This window comes from Parastagonospora nodorum (assembly GCF_000146915.1).
Source record: "Parastagonospora nodorum SN15 chromosome Unknown scaffold_3, whole genome shotgun sequence".
Classification (NCBI taxonomy): domain Eukaryota; kingdom Fungi; phylum Ascomycota; class Dothideomycetes; order Pleosporales; family Phaeosphaeriaceae; genus Parastagonospora; species Parastagonospora nodorum.
The window spans coordinates 965,079-975,923 of NW_001884551.1; the positions used below are offsets into that span (position 1 = coordinate 965,079).

At 53.4% G+C, this 10,845-nt stretch overlaps 4 protein-coding genes across 4 annotated transcripts; 3 read left to right on the plus strand and 1 right to left on the minus strand.

Annotated features, from left to right (window-relative positions):
• Positions 1 to 839: 839 nt before the first annotated feature.
• Positions 840 to 1,091, plus strand: SNOG_02285 (hypothetical protein; the record flags this gene model as incomplete). Its single annotated transcript, XM_001792845.1, has 2 exons — positions 840 to 928; positions 1,046 to 1,091. 2 exons carry the CDS (start codon positions 840 to 842, stop codon positions 1,089 to 1,091), a joined length of 135 nt encoding a protein of 44 aa, XP_001792897.1.
• A 2,637-nt stretch (positions 1,092 to 3,728) lies between these two features.
• Positions 3,729 to 5,120, plus strand: SNOG_02286 (hypothetical protein; the record flags this gene model as incomplete). Its single annotated transcript, XM_001792846.1, has 1 exon — positions 3,729 to 5,120. One exon carries the CDS (start codon positions 3,729 to 3,731, stop codon positions 5,118 to 5,120), a length of 1,392 nt encoding a protein of 463 aa, XP_001792898.1.
• Positions 5,121 to 5,692: 572 nt separating this feature from the next.
• On the minus strand, positions 5,693 to 7,852 carry SNOG_02287 (hypothetical protein; the record flags this gene model as incomplete). The annotated part of the gene is made up of 4 exons (XM_001792847.1): positions 5,693 to 6,318; positions 6,658 to 6,907; positions 6,964 to 7,426; positions 7,551 to 7,852. 4 exons carry the CDS (start codon positions 7,850 to 7,852, stop codon positions 5,693 to 5,695), a joined length of 1,641 nt encoding a protein of 546 aa, XP_001792899.1.
• A 1,565-nt stretch (positions 7,853 to 9,417) lies between these two features.
• SNOG_02288 (hypothetical protein) lies at positions 9,418 to 10,302 on the plus strand (the record flags this gene model as incomplete). Its single annotated transcript, XM_001792848.1, has 3 exons — positions 9,418 to 9,602; positions 9,656 to 9,956; positions 10,048 to 10,302. 3 exons carry the CDS (start codon positions 9,418 to 9,420, stop codon positions 10,300 to 10,302), a joined length of 741 nt encoding a protein of 246 aa, XP_001792900.1.
• Positions 10,303 to 10,845: the final 543 nt, after the last annotated feature.

Genomic DNA, 10,845 nt, shown 5'->3' on the forward strand with positions numbered 1-10,845 from the left:
GCAGCCCTCACCCACCTTTCACCGGACAGTGCGCATTGAACACACAGCTCCAGTTATCAAAGTCATTGTCGCCTCAGTCGCGATCCACAAAATAAAAGCTGTGGGGGCGGTAGCATTGCGCGCGTACGCTACCAAACTAGATTCATGAACGGGGCCTGGTCACAGCCTCGTCCTGGCGGTCTGCAGCTGCAGTCCTGAGACACGGGGAATATTGGGATAAGGGTTGCCATGGAGGCGCCGATGCCTGGTCGCGCCGTCTCGTTTGGGCGCTGAGACTTGGATGCAGATGCACTGAAATCCTTCATGGACAGGATGCATCGGTGCACGACGCATACAGCACTACTGCTTACTTCCGCTATATTGCGAAAGATTCATGTCGCCGTCCCGCGTCGCTATGGGGTGCGGGAACACGAGTTTTCAGACAAGCTTGCTGATCTTCGCTCGCTTGTCTACATGAGAAAGCCATACCTTCCGTACGCGGTCATCCGATCCAGCGTCATGGCATTCATACTCGTGATGTCTCGCTCAATCATGCGCCTCCCATATGCTGCTCGTTCAGGTCCAGGTACTGAACGGGCTGGCCTGAGACCTGTTTTGCAGCTAAAGTCAGCCCAGCGGCTACCGTGATCCAAAAAGGAAATCCATTCCCCGGCCTCAGACAGGTGACGACGGCACGTTTGGATCATATGAGGGAATTCGAAGATGATGCCTCGTGGACCGCCTCAGTCCACCAACACGCAGCTTCGTTGCTGACTTTTCCGGATCCTTTCTTTTTCATTAGTTTTCTGTGTAACACACCATAGCGTTTTGGTGGCTCAAGTACCCGTGACGGGATCGACATGTACAGCTACTTAGGCTTAAAGAGGACAGACATCGGAATGCTCCCACCGGATGTTGGCCACGATCGAACGACAACTGAACGGAAGAGGTATGCCCTGTAGGTTTTGGAGGATGCGGAAATAAGCGCAGTGTCAGAGCGTCGACGGCCCGCAGGCGCGAAGACACCTTGGTGTGCTGGTATTGCTCGCATACTCTTTGTGTACAGAGTACCTGCAGGCCACATTTTTCGGATTCCACCCGCACCGTCATAAGCGTATCATACCGACTTCAGCCGAGCTACTCTAGTGCTGCTACCGTTGAGAGCACAAGATACTGGTCTAATGTAGAGCAGGAGAGTGCCGCCGAAGTGCCTGACACATTAGTTTCGAGCAAGCCTCGCGGTCGTGGGTTACTACTCGCCCTTGCAAAAATGTGAATTGCGCGTTGTATTCACCGATAAACTGGTACGTGTCAGTGCAAGACGCATATCGAGATTGACGTGTCACAATCGTTGCTGCTAATACTTCACCGTTGAACGTCGCTAGAGACGCGATTGAACGCCAAAACCCGTGAATGGGAAGCTCGTCTTGTGTAATCTTCCGCGATGCTGGGGGACAGGAGTGAAGCGTATCCAGAGTTTTCCCGTTGTGGCGACTTTGCCTACTTTGATGACGGTTATTTGCTTTGCGCGACGTATGCTCCGCTGTCACCATGGTGTGGGAGCTGTCATGTTTCCCACGCTGTTTGCCATGCAACCTTGGAATGAAGGCTGTGACCGATCGTGCCGCCCAGCCACTGTCATATTTCCCCTGCAGCGAGGTATACACGACTCGGTACCTCTCAACGATAGGAAGGCTGGGTAGGGATTTTGTCCAGTACACAGGCTTACCCTACCAGGTCTAGAAGGTGTGGCCCTGGCAGAAGTCTACTCCCGTGGGTGGTCCAGGAGCCGCCTCCGTTGACATGCCCAGAAGTCCGCAAATTCCTCTCGCACCCCACAGCTTCGGATAGCACATGAGCGCTACTCTGTTCCGTGTTCGCTAAGAAGTGAGCGTAGATCTCGCAGTTGCCATTAGCAGGATTTGGCCAAACAGTGCAGGCCCTTCAGGCCGAACCCTAACTCGAGCATACTGTTTCGTATCGATTCGCATCAGCCTGCAGCATCTGCGTCCGCAAACCGAGAATTGAATATCAATCCGCCGCTCCTCGCTCGATGAGGCAATGCTTGTTTGAGGTAGCGGCACATATGTCCGTTGCTGGCGAGGTGGTACCGCAAATCAGCGGCTTGTATTTGCTTGGACTGCTTCTACTTGGCATGTATGTCTCCAAGCGTGATGTAGAGCTTATCCACTCGTTATCCAGATTTCTCATGCACGTCATTCAGCGGCTCCACCTGCCGTCTGATCCAAGATGGGTGCACAGGACAATAGTAACATCCATCGTCGCGGATGTCCTCAGGAGCCTTCCGGGTCTGTCTCCTCACCGTTGAGAACTCTTGTGCGCACCTGATGAAACGAGTTGGACCAGATCTCCAGAGGTCAACGGGTGGCCGCACTATCTCGATCGGCGCTCGGACAGGCGGCAGCAGCAGTAGTAGCAGGCCGTGGACAATGCGAACCCCACGCTTTCGAGTAATTCATAGCAGCGCGGAGACGACTGGTCCCTATCCGGATTATTTGCTTGTTGTGCATGTATCTGACCTGTCGAACATCTGATTCACTTTTCGCTGGCAGCGTGCTGGTCGATTCCCAATTCATGCGCCCCATTTCCTAGGCCGAGTGACACCGGCAAAATCCATTTAGGAAGGCCGCGGAAAGTCTGATCAACAAGCCGGAGAATTATGAAGGTTGGCCCCAGTCCATGCTGCTGTGTAACCCAGCGATCAGTCGCACCTGAACACCCCGGGCCGAATAGCGATGAGATGCAATCATCGTATGAGCGGCAAAATACAGGTTTCCAGGTCTGAAGACCTCCAACCTCGCAAGGGATCCCAGTAGCGATCTGGCAGTGCATGGTGGACCTGCGTCGATCGAAATTGTGAAGAGCCGGCAAGACCTGGATCGAGTCACACTAGTCTTGCCATTGCCAGCATGCTAAGTAACGAGACAGCATCTACCCTGATGAGGGTGGAGTGCGACTGTGCAACGTACTTGGCCATGGGTCCAGGAGCTAGGCTGTGTAGAGCTGAACGGCGCTGTGGATCGCATTCCTGCGAATTGGAGCCTTTGCCTCCGCTGACGTTTGTACTACACTTGTCTGTGGAGTACGTTTCTGCACATGCCCTCCACAGCGTAGAGACGCATGGCGTAAATCGAAACGCAGCCGCCTGGGTGGCTGATGTCTATCCGCCATGGTAGGTTCAAAGGGTTACAGCGCTGCGCAGCGACTGTCAGACACCGAAAGAGGGTTGCTTTAGCCTCTAAGTACCAAACCGTGAATGTGCCTTTAGTCCCATGGGTACCTCTACTGTGTACTTCGCTCGATACGAACTTTGCTGAATCTGTTGAAGAAAGCTCCTCAACGGTGCTTGTGTTCCCTTGCAGGCATAGCACAATCCAGATCATTGTTCTTCTGAGTCCCGCCGGCACGGTCCCATTTCCACGCCATCATTCTTTTGCCCTGCCATCACATCGCGACTGGCCACCCCACACTGTAAGAGGTTCCACGGCCGTTAGTGGAGCCTTTAAACCTGACCTAGCCACCATTAGAGTCCTTTACGTGCCTGATAAAGAGCTACATCTTGCTCCCTCCTGAATCGATATCCAACGAAAGGCAGACTCCTTCGCTAGCGTTCAGCTTCTATCTTCGGTAAGTGCCTGATTAAATAGCTGATGCTCCTCAGCCGGAGCACATCAAGTCTCGTTGTCATGCTAACGACCAACGACAGTCACGAAGCACTCCAGTCCATCATGTGGACCAACAATGCGAGATATTCCCGAGAGGAGACCGCAGAAGGCTTCCAGATATCGCCCTGCTTGACGGCTTCCTCGGGGCTTTTGACGCCTCCTTCGAACTACAACCTCGAGGCTCGTCGCAACTCTGCAGCTTCTTCTTTGTCGTCACTAGGCCCCACAACCCCCATCTACGGACGGTTCTCCGATCATGGCTTCGGAAGTGTGTCTGCGATCGAACCTTGCCAGGACCATTCCATGGAGACGCTTGCCATGGGATACACTTTCAAGGCACCCGGACACGACAGCAACTCGTTCGGAAACTGGTCATCTCTTGTGCAGCCCAACGGCTTCGAGCATGCCGGACCAATGAGGATGTCTCAGACTTTCGTGCCCCAGTCTAGCATGGCACAGTCTCCAATGGCGGCTTACACCGGAGTCGACAGCCAGTCATCCTCGGTACCCGTCTCTTGCGCAACCTCGTTCTCTAGTGTCTCTTACGGGGACTACCATGGTCAGCTCCACGACGAGGCTGATCATGTGCAGACGAGCGACGGAATATGGCCTTATCAGTATGCGCTAGCAAACATGATCTCTGCTCCCACAATGGCGCCAAACGAGGCGCTACTTGGTGGAGAATACGTTCCGGTCGACACGGCGAGCCACGACACGGATATGAGCTCTTATGACGACGCTGACATGCCACTCGCGCGGTCGCCGCAAGATGTCACTGTCAAGACCGAGGATCCTGAAACTTCCTCAGACGAGCGAAGGATCAGAAGGTCGATCTGGGTGTCCTCCACCGGAGGAAAGTCAGTCAAGAAAGAGGAGCAATCCGGCATCTCAAAGAAAAAGTCCAGGAAGACTAGGTCCAAAGCCATCCCTCGCCTTCGCGACGAGCATTTCGAGATCTGGATGGACGACGACGTCGAGCAGATACCCGGAACGAAGAAGTGGCGACGAAACGGAGGCAACACGTCCGGAAAGCCGCAGATCTGTAAGATCGAGATTGGCGGCATGCCTTGTGGCAGGAAGTTCCAGCGCCAGGAACATCTCCACCGTCACGAGAAGACGCATTCCGGCAACAAGCCCTATGTTTGCCAGCTGTGCCAGACACAGTTCAACCGCAACGACAACTGTTGGGAGCACTACTGGACTCACGTCCACCGCCCCGGCAAGAAGAACGGCCGCAACAAGAAGCACAGCCTGAAGCGCGTGCTCAGCTTCATCCAAGACTCGAAGCACATTGAAAAGCTGCACAACAAGTGGCGCAAGGAGGTCGGCTACGAGTACGATCCCGAGACTGACCCGCAGGCTCTGGAGGAGGCGCAGATGGAGGCAGCCGGCAACGAGGGCCCAGGCTCTTCCATCATGAAGCATGACAACATGAAGATTCGCAGCAAGCTCTGAGCTGCATGGAAGCACTTAACGCAGTCATGCCTCATACGTTGATGATCTCAAGCATTGGAGTAGCAAAATTTCCCTCACACATTTTCGGTACGTCGGTTGGAGTTGGTTCGGTGTTCCTTTCGCTGCATTGCATCATTGCCTAGGCATTCTATCAGCATCGTGCTTGTTTGGTCCCCTGTATTCTAGTTGATATTCCTGTATGCACCCTAATGTACGAAATAATGAAGCAACGGCCGTTCATCGTACTCACGCTGTGTATCCACGCTCAATAAGCCTATCATTTGCTGCCTTCTCTGATTCCCCACAATTTGATGGGGCGGAATGTGATGAGGTATGGGACGTGCATCGAAGTTGCAGCAAATGCAAACATTGTGTGACGCGACAAGTTGAAGTGAGGTTGATGGCATGGTTACATTGCCCTAGTGCCACTAATCCAATATAGTCAATAGTGGGGCGTGTACCACTTTGAAACACCAGAGCTCGGACGATGTCCATCAGCAGCGTCTACAATAAGGTCTTCCTCTCCCCCAGCAGCTGCTGTGGATTCAGTCTTCAAATTAACCGCGGGTACATCACCCCGTTTTCGCCTTTATCGGTCTCATCCCATACCACCCGATGGTCGCCATTCCAAGGAACGCGGCTAGGCAGCTGAACACAAGCGCGACGATGCCTCTGGCAGTGAAGCCTGCAGGTAACTCGCCTGGGCTCTTGTTCTCGCCACTTAGGTCTAGCAGATCTTTTGTATTACCTGCTGCATTCCCGGCTGTCGGCACGCTTCCCGCCTCGCAGACCTTGAGATGATCTTCCGGGATCTTGCCTGCAAGCTGTCGTTGTATGTCCAGGGGACGCTCGATCATGGTTGCGGTCAGTCCGGACGCTACATGCCATTCAATGTGGCAGTGGAATAGCCAAACACCAGCATTGTCTGCTCGAAAGCGGAGAACAATGTGCCCATTAGGTCGGACCAGGATTGTGTCGCGCTTCATTGGCGTAGCAGGCAAGGCCGTCACATTACTGGGATCGAAGAAACCTGCCTCCTCCTCACTCCGTGTGACTACCTGGAAAGCGTGACCGTGAAGATGGAACGGGTGTTTACCTGGATCATCGTTGTTCAGGATGATCTCGACCACTTCGTTGGCGCTGAGGATGAAAGCATTTGTGTTTGAGCCGTAGATTGCAGGGTTAGTGGCATTTTCTCCTGTGGATAGGACGCCTATTCAAAGGTGCAATTAGCGTGTATCTCGTAGAGTGAGGAAGGAAGTGCACAGGGTCAAGACCTGCCCCTCTTGAGTATCTTCGGGCTACTACAGGTTCTCACCTACGACAGAAATCGACCAGGGCACAACAGCAGGAGGACTTTAGCCCGAAGCTAGAAGATTGACCTGTTCACTTTCCCTCGTAGTTGATGACCCGCAGTAGTCTGATGGGTTGACTTCTGTGCGAAGAACGGAGATTTACTTACTACCGGGAAGTTAGCAAAATGGGTTTGAGAGCGTTATAGCCATTGCTTACCTGTAGAGCGTGGGTACCTTGGGACTAACGTAGGTGATGTCGTTGAAGAAGGCGTAGTTGGCCCCATCATTCAGGACATCCATTTTCAAGTCGAGAGTGATTGAGTGATCGACCTTATCAAACAGCGCTTCCTTGTCGTATGGTACCAATTTGAAGTCGTCAAATGGCTCGAAAGCATCAATCTCCTTCGGCGCTGGGTTAGGCTTCGTATCGTCATATACGAGCCATCCGGTGACGTTCGGATTGAGACCATCAGGTACAGCATCAAATAGATCCTATAATGGCTGTGAGCTTACAATCTTAAGAGATGTACTGCAGACATTGAGCATACCTGGTCCATGCTACCCATGAAGGCAAAGTTCGAGGTGGTGTCGTTCTTCGCCGTCACTAGCACGCTGTATCTCTGCGCAGCCGTCAAGTAGATCATGTCTGCCTCAGTCGGCTCCGTGTACACACCATCTACTTCGACAATGCGCATCGTGTGTCCTTCGAACCACACATACTGAGCGGCGAAAGCACCCATGTTGATCAGGCGGAATAGATACGTCTTTCCTGGCTGTACTTTGAAGGCCAAGTTCTGCGTGTCGTTCATCAGTGCGGCTTGGGGAACTGGTTCAGCACCGGAGGGATTCGAGATGCTGATGAAGCTCTTGAGCAGTTCCTGCATCCGGTCATGGTACCAGTCTGACAAGGTGAGGACAACCTCCTCGTCGTAGAGGTCCTTGTGTGGATCTTGCGTATCATGGATGATTAGAGGACCACGAAGGCCATCTGGATACTGGCCTCTCTCGTGACTGTGCCACCAATATGATCCAGCTTGGTCGACCTATTCGCATCAACATCATGATTCGATCGAACATACGAGCTCTACTTACTGTGAAGTTGTATGTGAAAGAGCTTCCTGGAGGGATACCACACTGGCTCACGGCAACAGGACCATCCATGTGTGTCGTCCCGTTCTGATACAGGCCATGAAAATGCAGACTTGTGCTCTCATTGCCAAGAGAATTCTTCACGTTGACAACGACCTGATCTCCTTTGGTCGCGACAATGGCTGGCACCGGCCACTGTCCGTTGACGCCCATGACTGGACGCGTCTGCTGTCCATCGGGATTCGCATATGTCCACGCAACATCAAAATCGTATGTGACGGTCGCACACTGTGCGATTGAGGTAAGAAGAGATATTGGGAGAAGGAAGCTTGAGAGTGAGAGCGCCATCTTGGCTGGCAATAGTGAGAAAGCAACGATTGAACTGTTTGCAACCTCAAGCAACAGTGTCAAGCTTCAGCCGAGGAAAAGATGAGAAAGACTAGATGCTCCGACAGCGGGGGATCAGATAAGACCCTGAGGTCGCCTTTGTAAAAAGCACAAGACAGTCGATGCCGCTGTGCAAGTTATCAGATCATCAACTCACGACAGAAGCGGGGTCTTTTCGCTTACAAGCTGCGATCGGACCTTTCACGTCAAACTCTGCGCGTTAGATCTATCCTCGTCGGGCAGCTGCGAAAGAATTTGAGTTGCTGATTCGCCCTGATCTGAGCATGTCCGGTCGTTATCGGGCCATCTGATTAAATCCAGGCCTCGATCGGCGCCAGGCTGGGGTAAGCGCTTGGGGTTAAGCTTGCACTAGCGCTGCGCGATAAATCTTGAACGAATTTGGCGTCCTTGGCTCGTGAAGATCGTGGGTGCTCGCAGGTGATTGACAGCGCTTGGAATTGCGGCATGCGACCCTTTGTTTGCCTCGGGAGGTCGCCGAGTGCTCAAGAATCGATAGGCCATTCGTGGGAAGCCAGTAACATCAATCGCGAAGGATGCGACGCTGCACAAGCGGAAGTGAGCACGGTCGATGAAACTGTCACCGACGCTTGATCAGCCCACCCTGGCACGTTCGTTCGCGTGTTGGATATCAATTTGGCATCGTGCACCTGCGGGCGGGGTGGTGTGGCCCGAATCTCGGCGCGATTAGTGCAAATAACCACCCGATAGACGGCAGCGACTCAAGACGTAGGACTTCGGAAAATCTGATTAGATCCTTTGCTCCTTCTCCCCTTCCCTCCACATATCAGATCCAGCGTTTCCTGCTCTGTTCTTTCAAGCACTGCTAAGGCCGTCAAGATGCCACAAAACGTGTTTGCTGTGCCAGGTAAGCTTGAGTGACCTCTTCCCAGATACTGACAACATCCGACAACGACCTTCCACGCACCAACTCTCAAAGTTATGTCTTTTCTTCTATTGCCATGGACTTACATCGACCGTAGTCTTCTTCATCTGCTTCCGAGAATGTCTAGAGACCAGCATCATCGTCTCAGTCCTCCTCGCCTTTCTGAAGCAGACCCTCGGCCCAGAAACCGATGCGGCTGTGCGTAAACGCCTCGTCCGCCAGGTCTGGGCTGGTGTTGGTGCTGGTATTATCATCTGTCTAATCATCTGCGCTGGTGTCATTGGAACTTGGTAAGTGCACAAGCTTGGGTGACACTTGAGTTATACTAACGATTTGGTAGTAAGTACATACCGTCACACGTGATTCACACAAGTGTACTCCCGAGGTTCTGAACTGTCTCGACGACTTCGATATGCTGTTACGAATCCTCATGCCGCCTTGAACACCACTTGTCCATCCTATCCCACACGCCTCCATATTCCATGGCCACTCCCATCCCGCACCCTCCTTGCTCCAACACTAACACCATACAGTCTACACCGCCGGCCGCAACTCCTTCGAGTCAGCCGAAAACATCTGGGAAGGCGTCTTCGGCATCCTTGCCTCCATCATCATCACCCTGATGGGCGCCGCCCTGCTGCGCGTCTCCAAACTCCAGGACAAATGGCGCGTCAAGATCAGCAAGGTGCTCGAAGCCAAAGACAGCAAGCTGCCTGTCAAGGGCAAGTTGAAAATGTGGGGTGAGAAATATGCCATGTTTATCTTGCCGTTTGTTACGGTGTTGAGGGAGGGAATCGAGGCGGTGCTGTGAGTCCAAGTATACCAAGTAGACAGCATTCGACATACTGATGATTGTAAAGCTTCATAGCCGGCGTCGGCCTCGGCCTCCCAGCAACATCCTTCCCCCTCGCCGTCCTCTGCGGCCTCGGCGCCGGCGCTCTTGTCGGATACATGATCTACAAGGGCGGCAACAAGACGTCTCTGCAGATTTTCCTCGTCATCTCGACGTGCTTCCTGTACCTCGTCGCCGCGGGCTTGTTCTCCAAGGGCGTGTGGAACCTCGAGCAAAACGCCTGGGTCAAGCTGGCGGGCGAGGGCGCTGCAGAGGCAGGTGCCGGGCCGGGAAGTTATGACATCCGCAAGAGCGTCTGGCACGTAAACGTGAGCCTCCTCCTCCTCCCCCACCTTTCACGATATGTCAGTGAATACTAACTGGGTATCAGTGCTGCTCGCCCCTCGAAAACGGTGGTACGGCGGATGGGGTATCTTCAACTCGCTCTTCGGCTGGCAGAACAGCGCGACGTACGGCTCTGTCATCTCGTACAATCTCTACTGGGTCGTTGTCATCGCCGGCTTCCTGTTCCTGGGCTGGAAGGAGAGCAAGGAGACTTCGAGCGCGAGTGAGGACATCGCCAGCGACACGTCCAGCGAGCAGAAGAACTACACAGGCAAGAAGACGAGCGAGGAGGGTGGTTTGGTCGGGACTGCTGTTAGAGAAGTACAGTAGGTACACAAACACAGCTGCAAAGCTCCTGGTCAGAGAGGCAAAAGCAAAATGGCCTGGCGATTCAAATCCCAAAGGAGGACGTCTATAAAAGAAGGGTATACAAAACAAGTCGAAAGTCTAGACCATCATCTCCATGCCATGCCGCACCTGAATCCCCATCTTCCCCACCACTCTGATACATAGCCATACGTTCCTCTACAACGCAAAAACACTCGCCATCGCCGCCGCGCCCGCAACCCCAAGGAATCCCCACAACCCGCTCCTGACTCGCCGCCGCCGTACTCTTCGGGCGCCTGGGCCCCCCGGTCCGACTCGGCACTCTGCGCCCCACCCCGCAATGCTTATCCACCCACGCTCTGGCACCCTTGGCTATTCTGTTGATCCGTAGTTAACTCCCTCAGATCGCTCGGGCAGGGTCGCTGATCCCACGCGGGTCTTTGTTGTTGTATCGTGGTTGAACTCTGTCCGATTCTTGGGTGACCCTCTGGCCGGGAACAGAAAATTGAACTTCCGTCTTCAACTAATTTGATAAAAATGTTCTTT